Below are 16,517 nucleotides of genomic sequence, written 5' to 3'. Positions count from 1 at the left end.
CTGAGTGATCAGACACATAAGATGCTTACCGGACATAATAATGAAACTCTTAGGCTGGTGGTTGCTATTTCACTGTCAGGGTCTGCCGTTAACTTTTCCTTTACTGCAGGACATGAGCAAAAGCACACGTTAGCAGTTGAAAACACACAGAGATCTTTACAACTGCACTGCTATTAATAAATGACTTTGAGTTATTAATATAACTGAAGAAGTGAAAGTACAATATGGTCACATTTAACCTAGCAAAAATCAAGGACTAAAGGACTTTCTTTTTGAATAAAATGAACATTTTTATTCAGTATGGACACATTAAACTGATATAAAGTCATAGTAACAACATTTATAATGTTAAAAATAGATTTCTGTTCTGAATTTTCATCAAAGAATCCTGAAATGCATCACAAGCACAATCACAACTGGTTTCAACATTACTAATAAGACAACATTTTTCTTAAGCACCTAATCATCAAGAAAGATTTCTGAAGGATCATGTGACTCAGCTTCAGCTTCGCCATCACACAAATAAATTATCTTTTAATATATATATTAAAATAGAGAACAGTAAAATACAATCATTTATTTTTTATTATTATTATTAATTTAAATTGTAATAATATTTTACAAAATGACTGTTTTACTGCAATTTTGATCAAATACAGTTGAGGTCAAACGTTTACATACACCTTGCAGGATGTGCAAAATATTACAGAAGGCTCAAATGCTCACTAAGGCTCCAGAAAGAAAAAATAATGCATTAAGAGCCAGGGGTGTAAACTTTTGAACAGAATGAAGGTGTACATTTTTCTTATTTTGCTTAAATATCTTCTTTTTTTTTTTTTCATTTAGTACTGCTCTTCAGAAGCTACAGAAGATACATGTTTCCCGGAAGATAAAATTTCAAGTTCGAAAAGTTTTCACCTCTTAATGCATCATGCTTCCTTCTGAAGCATCAGTGAGTGTTTGAACCTTCTGTAATAGTTGCATATGAGTCCCTCAGTTGTTCACGGTGTAAAAAGATGAATCTCAAAACTATGCAGTCATTGTTGGAAAGGGTTCAAAATACACAAAAATGCTGAAAAAAACAAAGAATTAGTGGGCCCTGAAGAGTTTTTCTGAAGAACAGCAGGCAGTTTAACTGTTCAGGACAAACAAGGGACTCATGAACAACTATCACTAAACAAAAAAACACAACTGTGGATCATTCAGATGAAAACATGGTATTAAGAATCAAGTAAACTTTTGAACAGGGTCATTATTTTCTCTTGAGGACTATATGTAAACTTTTTTTATGTGGAATATCTTATTCAGGTCAGTACTAAATAAAAAATAACATGCATTTTGTATGACCCCTCTTATTTTGGTCAAATAATTAACATTTTGCGGATTCTGCAAGATCTAAACTTTCGACCTCAACTGTAAATGCAGCCTTGATAAGCCTAAGAGACTTATTACCAATCCCAAACTTCTGAACATTATTGTGGATTTTTTTAAAATTTAGTACTTTAGAATTTGGTTGAGCTGCCTCAGGCTGATGTGCTGTAGCTTGTTTACAACGCGGCATCAGGGTGTTCTTTCAGAATTAACAAGCCTCTTCAGACAGTTTATAGGTTGCTACATAAAATCTGAAAGTATCATGGAAAGTTTGAAGGGCAGACAAGAACAAAGAGCAATCTGTGCAAAGCAGAACTGGGATGTTGCATTTCTGTCAGTGATTACAACAATTCTAGATTAACTCATCTTCACACTACGCTATATAGAAAAAGAGATTCTGGTATATATATACACACAATCAAGCACTACTTAGTCTTGATAGGTTTAAGAAAATGACTATTGACTGCAATCTATGCAGCACAATTTTTAGGGTTTTAAATTGGATGAAATAAGACGCCAACAAATTATTAGCTCCCAATATAGTTTATCTTTGCCCTGAGGAAGGAACAAGAAGACACAGAGACTATTTCTGTCTGAATTAAACTAACATTAAAATAAAACTCCATCTTCAGAGTCATCTTTAGATTAGATATCAGGCAAACTAAAAAGAAAACTAAATTAAAACTCATTTAAAACTTAACAGAGCTGCTCAGTCCTTATTTAGCAACGCAGAGGTTTCACTGCATGTAACATAGGTTTTAGAACTAAACGTACACTACCAGTCAAAAGTTTTTGAACAGTAAGAAATTCAATGTGTTTTAAAGAACTCTCTTCTGCTCACCAAGCCTGCATTTATTTGATTAAAAGTACAGTACAATTTTGAAATATTTTCACTATTTAAAATAACTGTTTTCTATTTGAATATATTTTAAAATATAATTTATTTCGGTGATTTCAAAGCTGAATTTTTTAGCATCATTACACCAGTCACACAATCCTTCAGAAATCATTCTGATATTCTGATTTGCTGCTCAAAAACATTAATTATTATTATGCAAAAAACAGCTGAGTAGACTTTTTTCAGGTTTCTTCGATAAAAAAAAGTTCAGAAGAATAGCGTTTATCTAAAATAGAAATCTTTTGTAACATCATAAATGTCTTTATAATCACTTTTGATCAATTTAAAGCATCCTTGCTAAATAAAAGTGTTAATTTCTGTAATTTCGTTCCAAAAAAAATAACAAAAAAAATTATACTGACTCCAAGCTTTTGAATGGTATAGTGTGTCTGTGTATAATGTTACAAAGGCTTTTTGTTTCAGATAAATGCTGTTCTTTGGATCCTGAAAATGTACTGTAGCTGTTTTAAATATTAATAATAATAATTAAAAATGTGTCTTGAACAGCAAGTCAGCATATTAGAATGATTTCTGAAGGATCGCGTGACACCGAAGACTTGAGTAATGATGCTGAAAATTTAGCTTTGATCACATGAATAAATAACATTTTAAAATATTTTCAAATATAAAAAAGTTGTTTTAAATAGTAAAAATATTTCACAATATTTCTACATTTTACATTTATTTGATTATATTACAATTTAAAATAACTGGTTGAACATATTTTAAAATATTTTTACATTTTGTTTTTCAGGATTGATGAACAGACAGTTCCAAAGAACAGCATTTATTTGAAATAGAATTCTTTGGTAACTAAGTTTTTACTTCACTTTTGATTTAATGCACCCTTGTTGAACAAAAGTTCTTTAACGGGAAATAACAGTAGTGTAAATCAAAAGTGTAAATCTGCTATTCTAAAAAACAATAGAAATTCCTGTGGAAACACATAGCTCAAAATGATACATTTCTCCAAGTTTCATGACAACAAACAGAAGAGCTCTATTTCTGTTGAGAGTGTGCATGCTTACTGAGTGCTCTGGAGTGATCTGGATTTCTGATGCCTTTAGCCCGTAGCCTTTGCAGTAGCATTGTAGATGACAGCTGTTTGACCAGGTACACCGCCATAGAATAACTCTGAGAAAACAATCAAACAATAAATATGTTACTAGAGACACAGTGCACCTTCAATTCAAGCAACATTTCAGAAAATAGTAATATCTTCATAAAACACTAGGCAGTCTATATATATATTTTTTTTTTTTGGTGTACGTTAACATGTAAAATATGTAATAATTTATAAAAGAACTTATTAACCGTAACATCACAGTGAGACAATGCAATACTAGTGCTAGAATATAACAGAGTGTGGAAACCTACTGCAGAGAAGAAGCTTCTTCCAGGCATCATTTATTTATATTTTCAGGTCAGATCTTACATCATCATTTTATCAGTGCCATGCCATATGAACAGGTTCTATAATAAAGAGCCCTCAAGATTCAGCAAGAAGGTACAGCTCATATAATTTTCACGACTCCTGAGCAAGAGTGAAACATTTAAGGAATCTACCACAGAGAGCGCCAGGATTGCTCACTGCTTGCCGAGGCAAGTTATACGATAAGGAATGACATCATTCATGAAGCTGAATATTATATGTAGGTGCAGTGATGTTTTATGCGCAAGAAGATGAATATGTCAGCTTATAAGATATAGGGATCTGCGGATGAAGTAATGAAATCCTGTCTGCCTACAGTAGCCTCAAAGTAAACACAAAGTAAAAAAGATCACTTTTCTTAACATGCATTAACTGCTAATGGACCAGAGCAGTCATCCATCACAAATGCATTTCCAGAACATCAAAAGGTAAATGAGCATTCACACAGATCACAAATGAATTGAGATAATGTATAAAACCGCAGGGAAATATTTGTTTAGCGTAGACCACAACACAAAGAAGAGACAGCATTTAAATTACTAATATGCAAGTTTATTGTTTCTGTTTGATGTCATATTCATCAAAACTCTGAAAAACGACTGAAATAAGGGCATCAGCAACGGTCATTTTTATTTTGATATTCTTTTTAGTCGTGCCTCAAAATGTCGCCCCGCAAAAATACTAAAATACTACATACATGCTGACCTTTTCACACAAACGGCATAATGCCAATGCTATAATTGGCCATCATGTGACTGCAAATGGCTGCAAGACATGTATGGGCTGCTAAAAATAAATGTTGATTTCAACAAGAGTTCCTGTAATAGACTTGCTTGATTTGTCTTATTAGACCACAAATTACTTTCCATCAAGGCAGGAAAAACAATTATGAAACAAATGTTGCAGTACGTGTATTCACAAATTAGGAAAGGGAGGAATTATCATTAACTTACCCGTCCAATTTCTGAGGTCCAGGATACTACGATGGTGTTGGGGACAGTTGTGGACAGCCTGATCAATGAGGTAATGTTGATGGGTCTGCTGGGCCTCTTTGGTTCCACGCCATTTTTGGTAGGAGGCAGATATCCCTGGTGAAAAACAATAGGAACACAACAAATGAGGAACTCATCTAAAAATATTTAAAGGGGCCATGACATGAGAAATCAAATATGCCTTGATCTTTTGGCATATATGAGGTGTTTGTACTCATTCTAAACAAAGCATTTATTCGATCAAGCTCCAAAAATGGCTTGTTTGGATCCGAGTTGCAAGGTGACGTCACCCAGGCAGAAACATTTGCATAAACAAAGCCTCCAGAGCATAGACTGTAAAAAACGATGGACAACGCGTCTCCGCTTCTTTCCACTATAGAAAAGTGAAGCCAAAACATCTAAATATGGCCGCTACCAGAGCCAGAGCATGCGCAGTAGAGACTCGTTTGGAGCCAGAGTCTGCACAGTAGAGTCGTGAGGCGGAGCGGCGGTGTCAAAATCCCGCCCAAACTCCCGCAGACCCAATCGCACGATCACAATTATGACACCACACCCCGTTTTTATAGCATCAAATAACTACTTAAAAGCAAACTTATTAGAAAAACGAACACCTGAACATGAATCAGCATTATAGGAACCACCTCACATGATGGAAATCATCTTTGGAAAAAAATTATTTGAAGTGTAATTCGATTATTTAGTTTGGCTCACGTCCCATTAGATTACATGGAGAGGGCGGGGTTTATGACCTATACTGCAGCCAGCCACCGGGGGGCGATCGAAAACTTTTGGCTTCACTTTTCAGGACACCTACGGCATACTTGCTCCAGAGTAAGACTTTGACGAATAGTCATCTTCTCACCATAGGCCCCGCTCACTGGCATCCAGCTGAATGCGAGTGTTGCGTAGAGTCAAAAGCAAATAGAAATTACAATCATCACCGCTATCTTGTATACACTGATACGGTATACAGATGCACGTTCACTTTCTGACACGAGCTCGGGTCTGTCGTCAATTGGACAAAGGGAGTGAAAGAACGTTCGCTTTGATGTGTTTGGTTTAAACAGCTCATTCGCCTCTTTGTATAGATATCAGAAGGATCCCAGCGTAAGGAACAAGTGGATATTTGATTGATCTGAGCATTTTGTTTTGTAAACAAGGCACAGTGTCATGGAAAGTTCACAAAGAAACATTTGTTGAATGAAAGATAAAGCTGTACTAGATCTGACTGCAGCTGCATCACAAACGGTAAGTAAATTATTTCATGATGCTTTGTCTGGAAATGTCAGTTTTATTTAGATCACGTAGGGCTGCACCTATAAATCGAAATTAAATCACAACCGTGATTAGGCAGAAGCTGCGATTGTCATGCGTATCTTTTAGAGAAGCACGGCTCTGTGATCAGCGGTAAATCTTCATCCGGAGGGCACTCTCGAGCAGAAACTGCAAATATGCCCCAAAGAAAAAACCCAGGAAATGCCTCAGATGAATAAATATAAGATTTAAATGCTTTCATTGATTCAAAGTGACTAATAAACACACGACTATGACAGTATATGGTTTATCTTGACAGAGTATTTATTATTATAATTTTCATTATAATAAAGTATATTTGTAAAGTGCCTTTATCACTGCTTAGAATACTATAAAAATATGTTGTGTGCCTTATTCTGTGTAAGAAGCCACATCATCTCACAAAAAGATTTATTTTAAACACTCGACTGAGGTTATGAAGTGAGTTTGGAGTAAAAACATGTTATTAAATGTGGTATTTTCACGTGCTTTCAGATGTAGCGCCATTTACTACACAGAGATGATGAACGCAATATGTGACCCTGGACCACAAAACCAGTCATAAGGTTAAATTTTACAAAACTGAGATATATACATCATATGAAAGCTCAATAAATAAGCTTTCTATTGATGCATAGTTCGTTAGGATAGGACAATATTTGGCTGAGATACATCTATTTGAAAATCTGGAATCTGAGGGTGCAAAAAAATCAAAATACTGAGAAAATCACCTTTAAGGTTGTCCAAATTAAATTCTTAACAATGCATATTACTAATCAAAAATTACATTTTGATAGGTTTACAGTAGGAATTTTACAAAAAATCTTAATGGAACATGATCTTTACTTAATTTCCTAATGATTTTTGACATAAAAGAAAAATCAATAATTTTGACCCATACAATGTATTTTTGGCTATTGCTACAAATATACCCCAGCGACTTAAGACTGGTTTTGTGGTCCAGGGTCACATATAGCGTAGCTTGTCTGTGAACTACGGCTTTGTGTACTACATGCTGCTACATCTGAAAGCAGGTGCTGGAGATTTACTACTGATTACACAACCGGCTTTACTGACAAAATACACATGACAATCGCCTTCAATTAATCGTGTTGTCAAAACACTCACATGCAAGAGCGAGGGGGCGTTGATAAGGTTTCCTATGCTATGATGTTAGCCAATCATAACAGTGGCCGATTACTGAGAAGCCTTAAAGGACCTTCCTTAAAACAGGTCGTTTTAGACAGAATCAGAATGAGGGTTAAAAATAATAATTTTTCCACAAATTTATTTAGGGTTTTTTTTTTTTTTGGTGCAAAAAAAATCTTTATTAAGTAAACCTCAAGGAACATATGTGACCCTGGACCACAAAACCAGTCTCAAGTAGCATAGGTATGGCAAAAATCATTAGAATATTAAGTAAAAATCATGTTCTATGAAGATATTTTGTCAATTTCATACTGTAAATAAATATATTTGATAAGTAATATGCATTGCCCAGAACTTCAATTGGACAATTCTAAAGGCGATTTTCTCAGATTCCAGATTTTCAAATAGTTGTAGCCAAATTTTGTCCTATCCTAACGTACCTATTCTATCCTAAAAAATTTACCCTTATGACTGGTTTTGTGGTCCAGGGTCACATATTAAAATACTAAAGAAATCCATGACCCTGTTAAAAATAATAATAATACAATTTATAAACTAAAAGCATTGTGAAAATAAAATTTAGTGCAGTTTTGAATAAAAGATAGATGAACAAATGGACTGTAGTTTAACTTACTGGGAGATTACACGGTTTCCCGTTGACTTTAACACAAAGATTAGGGGGGAAGTGGTCCTCCTGAGGGCAGCTTGTCTCTGATAGACAAAACCTGATTAAGCAGAAAACAGCAGTCTGAAGTTTTACACAGTATCATAATTATGCAAAACGTTTCAGTGTATTAGAATGCAAATAGCTTACCGTAACTGTACTTGTACTGTAAAGTCACATTTGGTCCCCGATATGTCCCTATAAAAAGAGAAAGTTGAAAACTATTCATTTAAGATTCATTTGAGTTCAACATGCCATCACACAGTCAGTGCTTTATAGAAACTACTCTTTAATTTTAGGATTTTGCTTTGCAACATTGAAATATTATGAATGAACCAACTTACATTGAGCTGCTGACTTGTTGGACCTGCTGTGGCGTCAATGCAAATGCAAAACATGTTTCCTGAAACCTCTGGCTGTTATCTGAAGCTGCAGAGAGAAGAAGATCCAAAGAAGAAAAATAACTACCCTGAAACAACCTTACAAAAAACATACATTTTCATACTTAACATTTAATGCTTCCTGAGAACAAAACCCAAGAAAACTGTAAATGACTTTTAGCTGAGTGAAAATTTCATATAAGGTTTGTGGGCTTTGAAAAAGTTTAAATATTCTAAGTATTTCAACCAATCCTCATTATTTAGATAAAGTCTTTTTAATGTTTCATTCTCAATAGCAAAGCAAGATTCTTATCCGCATAATTCCACCCATATGTGAGGAGGCTACAATCAAAGCTCGAAGAGTAATGTTACAGTCTTTCACCCCCCAACTCAGATCCACGTCCAGTTTAAATAACATTAATATTCCTTCAAAACAAACTTTTTCTGCGAGTTCTCAAATGATTCCCACTCAGTTCATTTCCATTGTCATCGAAGCTGTTTTTTTCCAAAGGTTCAAGGACAAGATAAACAATGTGTCAGATACCATTATGGTTACAGGCGGCACTCTGAAACGGTTGCTATGACAGAGTGCATGTTTGAAAACTAACTACAGATTATGTGAGGATTGTTATTGATTGGAAACATTTGTTGTTGCGCTACCAGATTCAGCCTGCAACAAGTCATGCAAGTCTTCAGGGACTGTGCTGTTAATTAGACTCAGTAACAAAAAGAATGCTATAATAACTGACTGCAAATCACAGATCTGCATCTTTGTGATGAAGATAAAACAACAAGCTTCAAGTACAATTACAGATACCATTTGGTTAATTTTATTTAATTTTTTTCCACCATTTTTAGTTTAGTTTTGTTCGAGTTTTTTATTTATTTTCTATTTTACATTACTGATTGCATTTCAGCTTAAAAAATGTTTTTAAACTAGAAGTGTTGCGATAAGCTGGTAACCTTGACAATAAACTTTTGATACATGTCCCCTGGCATTTTTTCATTCCTGAAGGGATTTTTTGTTTACCCTATTACTTCAATTAATATTTAAACTGTTGTAAACAACAACAGACTGTTTAAAATCTAAATTATACATGTAAAAGACATAAACTCACAGGGCTGCAATATGACAAAAACATTATTCCAGATTATTACTCTTTATATTGTAATAATGGTTTTGTGTGTCTGCGTTTTGGGCACGTCACATACTAGCTTCACAGACAAACATGTCGGTCCATGACGTTAGTCTACTTTAGCGCAAATTAGGCAAAAACTGTTATAATCACTGAAGCTACAGAACGTAAAAGATACCTCAATCAGCAAGAAGTGCTGATCAACAGTAAGTTCGTTACACGGTTTTATACAGGTTTGTCATGACAACTCTCTGAAGTATTAGTATAGTAATACTCATGGCAATGTTAATGTGTTTGGTCTTGGCCGAATAAATCTGCTACATATTACCCCAAACATATTCATATACATGAACACATACACATGAAATTACCCTGTAGACGATATATGCAGGTGGAGCTGGGGAAGGAGGAGGCCAAGTATTTGAATGTTGAGCAGCAAGCTTATTAGTTGCTGTCTGATGCAAAAAAAAGTGAGTTAGGACCTGTCGGCCTGTACCATCTGCGAGTTTTATGACAGAACTTTGTATTTATGGTTACACTCTGTCTTCTCTGTCACCCTACACTTGTATTTTTAGTGTGATTCATTTCCCAAAAATAATGAAACACAAAATAAACTAAGTTAAAGATGAATTTGACTGATGACATGTTTTTGTATTTGTTGTTCCAAAATTTCTATGGACTTACGATCACACTGTTATGTTGAATTCCTTTGGCCAAGATAATTGTGTAGTGAAAATCTGATATCACGACAGTCCTATTTATACCAACTAAGAGGTTTTTGAGAGAACTGGTAAACATTAGAAACATTAGAAAAGCTGATCATGTGACATAGAAAGAAAGACTCACTGCAAGTCAAAACTACCGTTTCGTTCTGTAACGCCGACTCAGATGCACACTTACTCACTCGTGCACTTTTACACACAAACATTTATAAAGAACGAAGTGCTCTCATCCAGAGAAATATTCCCTAAAATAACATTCACTGCTACACACTGACAAAAACCCAGCAGAGCCAAGCATCTTCACACCAGTAGTTTAAATGTCTCTATATCACATGTAAAACTAACACAAGCCATACACTCACAGCCCATTTCTCTCTTGATTTCTCTCGCTCAGCTGGAGTAATCATGCCTAGTGACACAACGGATATGTGATATACTTAAAAATAACAAAAGGAAAATAAACAGAAATAGACGGAAAACTTAACATTGTTTTTATACAAGGGTTCCAATCCTCGAATTTGATTGGCCAAGCTGCGTTCCAAGACTTCTGATACAGTATACAACAGCACTGTAATGTTTATTTGCACTGTCTGTAATGATGCGTATCGATACGCTTGTTTGCGTTTGTGGTGTTCCGGCGGAATGGAATTGAGAGAAATGTTTATTCTGAACTTACATTGAATAGTTTTGCACATTAAGATATAACGTCTTCTATAAAGAGTCTAAATGGTGTACAATCACATGAGATGAATACTGTATTCATGAGTGTGTTTTAATTATAGGTCACTCTCTTAAGGTATTTTGCCATGCTGATATGACGTGTCCAGCAATGTTTCACAAGAGAAAAGGTCAGAAAAAATCCTCACAGTCACTGGCTGTATCCTACGAAAATTGTAAAAAGTAGTGTAACTATTTCAATTATTACAATTACTTTTCTAAATTTCTAAAAAGTTTCTAAACTGTTAATGATTTTCAAACATTTAAGCCAGTAGTACTTAACACTGATTACTGTCAGACTTTCAAAATCACTTGAATAAAAATAAAAATAATTGAATTTAAAAGCACAGCCAACACAAAATCAAACTTTAGCACCTCTTTATTTGGACATTGTTCTGAGGTTAAATACAGATTTAAAATCAAAACAAGATAGTTTAAATAGCTATGATACTGTTTTGACTGTTTTAAAGGAGTAGTTCACTTTCAGAATAAAAATTGACAGATAATGTACTCACCCCCTTGTCTTTCTTTCTTCAGTGAAAAAGAAGTTATGTTTTTTGAGAAAAACATTTCAGGATTTCTCTCCATATAATGGACATCTATGGTGCCCCCGAGGTTGAACTTCCAAAATGCAGTTTAAAAGAGCTCTAAATGATCCCAGTCGAGGAAGAAGGTTCTTATCTAGCGAAACGATCAGTTATTTTCTAAAAACATTTACAACTTATATACTTTTTAATCTCTACACAGAGTACACACAGAGCTAGACAAGACAAGCATTGGAGGTTAAAAAGTATATAAATTGTAATTCTTTTTAGAAAATAACCAAATGTTTTGCTAGATCCTTTTTTCCTCGGCTGTGATCGTTTAGAGCCATTTGAAGCTGCATTTTGGAAGTTCAAACTAAGGGGCACCATAGAAGTCCACTATATGGAGAGAAATCCTGAAATGTTTTCCTCAAAAAACAATTTCCTTACGACTGAAGAAAGAAAGACATGAACATCTTGGATGACAAGGGGGTGAGTACATTATCTGTAAATTTTTGTTCTGAAAGTGAACTACTCCTTTAAATCAAATCTTTGCATAGCTATGACAGGAAACACTGGCTGGCATCTAACAATGTCTTAGAAATAAAACGGTTAATTAAAAAAAAAAGCATATACACAAACCCACATAAGAAATAAAACAGCTACCAAATAAACGTGTCCTAAACTCCTGAAACATTGGTGTTTCATATTTTAGAGTGGTCAATGCAATTTTAGAAAGAAATCAATCAAATCTGTATGTGTGTGAAAATATTTTTTATAATCGTTAACATTTGTGACCCTGAATCACAAAACCAGTCGTAAGTAGCAATAAATATATATAATATCTGTAGCAATAGCCAAAAATTACCAAAAATAATTAGGATATTAAGTAAAGATAATGTTCCATAAAGATATTTTGTAAATGTCTTACCATAAATATATCAAAACTTAATTTTTGATTAGTAATATGCATTGCTAAGAACATCATTTGGACAACTTTAAAGGCAATTTTGTCAATATTTAGATTTTTTTTTTTTTTTTTTGCACCCTCAGATTCCAGATTTTCAAATAGTTGCATCTTGGCCAAATATTGTTGGAAAGCTTATTGATTCAGCAATTTCAAAAAAATTGACCCTTATGACTGATTTTATGATCCAGGGTCACATTTCCATAAGCAACTAATTTAATAACAGTTATTTATTAAATTATTACTAGTTACTCTGCAACACTGTCTACAATAGTGTTGTTTGGTGATCTAAAGAGTAAAAATGAACCAGCAGAAGACTTATTATTGCGCTTTATCAGCAAAAACAATAGGAGAATCAGTACCTGTATCACTGAAGAAACAGAAATGGCCTGAAGCAAGAAGACAGAAAGACTGACAAAGCCCAAAAAATGAGCGTAAACATTGGTGAATACACAAGGTGAAAAGATTTTATGACGGAAAAAATTATAGTAGTGAAGGCTAAGTTGGAACGACGATCTTGCTGATGAACCACGCCGATAGATGGCTCCATTATGTACAGTGAATACTAGCTAAAGAATTACTGAATGTACCTTTAAGTACTCCAGCACTCTTGCATGCATAATATCTTCCTAAAAGAAAGCTTGAAAGTAGATTTGTTGATGAAACATTCGATTCGCATCATGTTGGTGGTATCATGTTGATATTTTGATGAAGGTCATCAGGTAAACACACATTTTCAAAAATTATAGAAAACGTCTTAATTTCCTCCTTCTTTGTGAAGCTGTTTTTCAGGTTGTTACCGTTTTACTTTCTCGACACTTGCTGTGCGCTCTCCCCCTCCCGGCTGCTTTCATTCTCGGTTCGTTTTATTTTCTCCATTGCCTTCATTTGTCTTTTCCCTTCTCGCACACGTACAATACATCATCCTGTTGACAGGTCTATTGACTTTGCTCTATTTCATCAGCATACACCAAAAAAGAAAAAGCGTTCTCTGAATATGAGTGTGTGAGGCATCGTTATGGAGCTAATTACTTTCCATTTAAGTATGAATATTGACCAGAGCCGTGCTGATGAAAAGCCAAACAGGTGCCGCTATACACCTACCTACTAGAGCTGCACGATTCTGAATAAAATGAGAATCATGATTTTTTTTGCTTAGAATAAAGATCACGATTCTCTCACGATTCTGGAGAACTTTTTTATTTTAAAGATTTACCCCTGAACATTAGGTTATCAAACAACAGTAAAATAGCAGTGAAATAAGACAAAATAAACTTTGCTTTAAATTTAAAGAAATGTAATGAAAAATAATGTAATAATGTAAACAAAAACAAAAAAAATAAACATTAAAAAATAAACATACAAAGGTATTATGTCAGAGTAAAGCGATTTAAAGATTCTTAGCTAGAAACACTAGCCTATTTTGGTGTCAACATTTTATGGCTGTCAACGTCCACTCTGTGGGATGCCCAAGTTTACTTTACCATTTTACAAATAAATCCTAATCTAATCATGACAAACTATATATCGTTGGAAAGGTCTAAGGCTCCTAAATAGATATTTGAAATTTTTTTGTGTTACAAATTATGTAGGAAAATCATTTATGACAAGAGTTTCATAGATTCATTTATGACAAGAGTGCACCTCAAAAATCTACTTCATAACAGGAGTTCTTTCTGACCTTTTACTCAGACAGACTTTCTTGTTGCCTTTTTTCTTAAACATTAGAAATAATAAAAAATTATATATCAGACGAAAACTTAATTTCAAAATTCATCCTTTGGAATGCCATTTAAAAATCAGACATTGAATTAACATGGAAAATGTTCATCAAAATCATATTACTAAATGTTCTTGTCCATGAATTATAAAGATTTAAGATTCAATTCTTCATTTTCACGTCTCTGTTCAAAAATGGGAGTAACAGTTAAGGGGTTAAAGGATCGTCATGCTCGTATATGGTTCCATTGCTCTGCTGGTCCATAAATCTGGCACGATCAAAGTACTACTCTTTCAATATTCAAAGTGCTAATAGAGACCGAATTTTCCAAGCATGATACAGAGCTATCTACACAACTACACAACTTATAGCCCACATACTAATAACAGCCTAGATATTTTATGTAGCTTAATTTGAGCGCATTGGGGAGTCGCTCTCTAAACGCGGGGTATTAAAATTGCTTCTGAAAGCGCGTCCCGGTTTTACTTTCGTTTTAACAATCCCGCGAATCTCTCGGCAGCGCTGAGCGTGCATTCTACAATACAAGAAATTACTTTAACAAAACCATTTGAAAGTGGGTGGACACCAACGGGATTTTCAAAAGCGTGTCCCCAGTGGAAATTACGCCGCTGCGTGAGTGGAACTCTGCCGCTGAGTTATCATTTGATGTGAACGAATGCCGCGTTGTACAGTATATTGAGACAGAGGCGCCATGAATTGCATCTGACAGAATGTGCGCTGAAGATGAAGTTTAAATGGTTAAGTAATGTTGGAGAGAACGGCGAACCTGTCACTGCATCAGCTCACAGCAGTCTGTGCAGTAATTAGGCTAGCAAAAGTTTTGTAATATATAAATAAAATATAATTGGCTGAATCGTATAAATGCTGGATTAAGATCGTGAGGGGGGTCGAATCGAGATCGCATCTTTTAACGATTAATTGTGCAGCTCTACTACCTACCCATTTTCACAGGCCGTACCTTCCTCTGGCCCTTTCTTTCCTGCTTTGCTTGTATTAACTCTCTGTCTCTTGTTCTCTCCCGCACCTTCATCAAATCTCTCGCTTTCCTTAACATGAAACAGCAGGGGTGCAATTAGACCTGGAGAATCGACTCAACGACACATAATTAGCCTGATCTCTATTCTCACAATCAACACTGGGGGAGGTAAAAGACGACAGAGCAAGAGAACGATGGGTAGAGGGAAAGACAGAGAAAATAACGGTGTTGAGATGGAGAGAAACAAAGGGAGATTGACGGGGAGAGGCGGAGAGGGGGCATATGAGAGAGAGAGAGGGAGAGAGAGAGAGAAAGAGAGAGCACAAGCACAAGTTCCCTCCCCCATGTCTAATCTAAAAATAGCACAGCAGTCTTTATCATCTGATTTGCTTCAACAGTTGGATGCAAAGTGGACGAGAAGGCCTGTGTGTTACAGTTTGTTTCTGACAAACCTCCCTCTTTATCTGCACGCACCTAATTAACACAGACATAAATCCTGATCTGCAGCTATGTGCAAGGGCAAGAGCGTATCTTTCTTAGCGTCCGATTATAAACGTGAAGTCAAACCAAAAACCCCAAAATATGCATGGCAAAAACAGTTTATTTTAACAATCAAAACTCACACATTCTCATTTGTAAAGTCATTTGCTGTTAAATTTAGATTAGAATGAGCTAAAAAGCGTTTTATTTTCTCTTTCACAGGAGGGTGTCTTGTGGATTAGACTCTTTATTGTATTGACTGCATGGCTGGCTGTGTTGTGTGATTGATAGTGATGTCTGCGAGTTTTTGTTTTTCACAGAGGCTGGCCGAGTCATGATTCGGGATACTGAGTTAAGTAATAGGTAGACTGACACTCACTGTGGCTGCTTAACTTTGTGGAATTGTTGCAAGTCAAACTTAGCCTGGGTGTCCCCATACTGCCTTGCGCAGCGTGATTTTATTCACGCTTCTAGTCAGTCTGGAAACCATGGACCTAATTTTCACCTAAGATAGGGAACCAATCACAGAACGGGGAGGGAGCAGCAAGACGATGACGCCTTCTATGCGACTCACCGAAGGATCCAGCATGGCAGCAGACGCAAAGTTATCTTTCGTGTCTACACCATGGTCTACACTGGACGCGAGCGGCGCGACAAATGACATTAGAACGCAAGTTTATTTTGAAAAAAGAGCAACTTTTGGCGTTCGCTCTACATACGTCATCCGGTATAATTGAAACGATTGGCTATGAGCTACGCACAGGCGCATTTGATAGACATTCGTATCGCCCAATAAACGGCTCTGGGCATTCGTAAACCACGCTTCAAATACGAGAAAATGAACATGTGGTTCCCAGACCACGAATCATGACGAAGTCATAACGTGGTCTGGTGATAGCCAGGCTAAGTCAAACTGACAAATCAAAATCTCTTATCATGATATGAGTAATTTAAAAGGAGAAGTTCACTTCTAAAATGATAATGATCGTTTACTCACCCTGATGTCATCCAAGCTGTTCATATCTTTCTTTCTTCATTTGAAAAGAAATTAAGAATTTCTGAGGAAAACATAACT

The 16,517-nt window shown here is 35.3% G+C and overlaps 1 protein-coding gene across 2 annotated transcripts in view; it reads right to left on the bottom strand.

Moving 5' to 3' along the window:
• pias1a (protein inhibitor of activated STAT, 1a) overlaps positions 1-16,517 on the bottom strand; it is a 55,996-nt gene that overhangs the window by 6,498 nt on the left and 32,981 nt on the right. For both annotated transcript variants that reach the window (XM_073836149.1, XM_073836151.1), the window contains exons 3-8: positions 8,144-8,228; positions 7,950-7,997; positions 7,770-7,860; positions 4,655-4,789; positions 3,298-3,403; positions 30-103 (exon numbers count right to left, since the gene is read on the bottom strand). In XM_073836149.1, coding sequence (XP_073692250.1) covers positions 30-103; positions 3,298-3,403; positions 4,655-4,789; positions 7,770-7,860; positions 7,950-7,997; positions 8,144-8,228 — 539 coding nt within the window. The remainder of the gene's footprint in view (positions 1-29; positions 104-3,297; positions 3,404-4,654; positions 4,790-7,769; positions 7,861-7,949; positions 7,998-8,143; positions 8,229-16,517) is intronic.

The sequence above is a fragment of the Garra rufa genome, chromosome 3 (genome assembly GCF_049309525.1).
Source record: "Garra rufa chromosome 3, GarRuf1.0, whole genome shotgun sequence".
In the NCBI taxonomy this organism is placed as follows: Eukaryota; Metazoa; Chordata; class Actinopteri; order Cypriniformes; family Cyprinidae; genus Garra; species Garra rufa.
The sequence above is the reverse complement of the archived record's forward strand: the minus strand, read 5'-3'. Positions and strand labels throughout refer to the sequence as shown.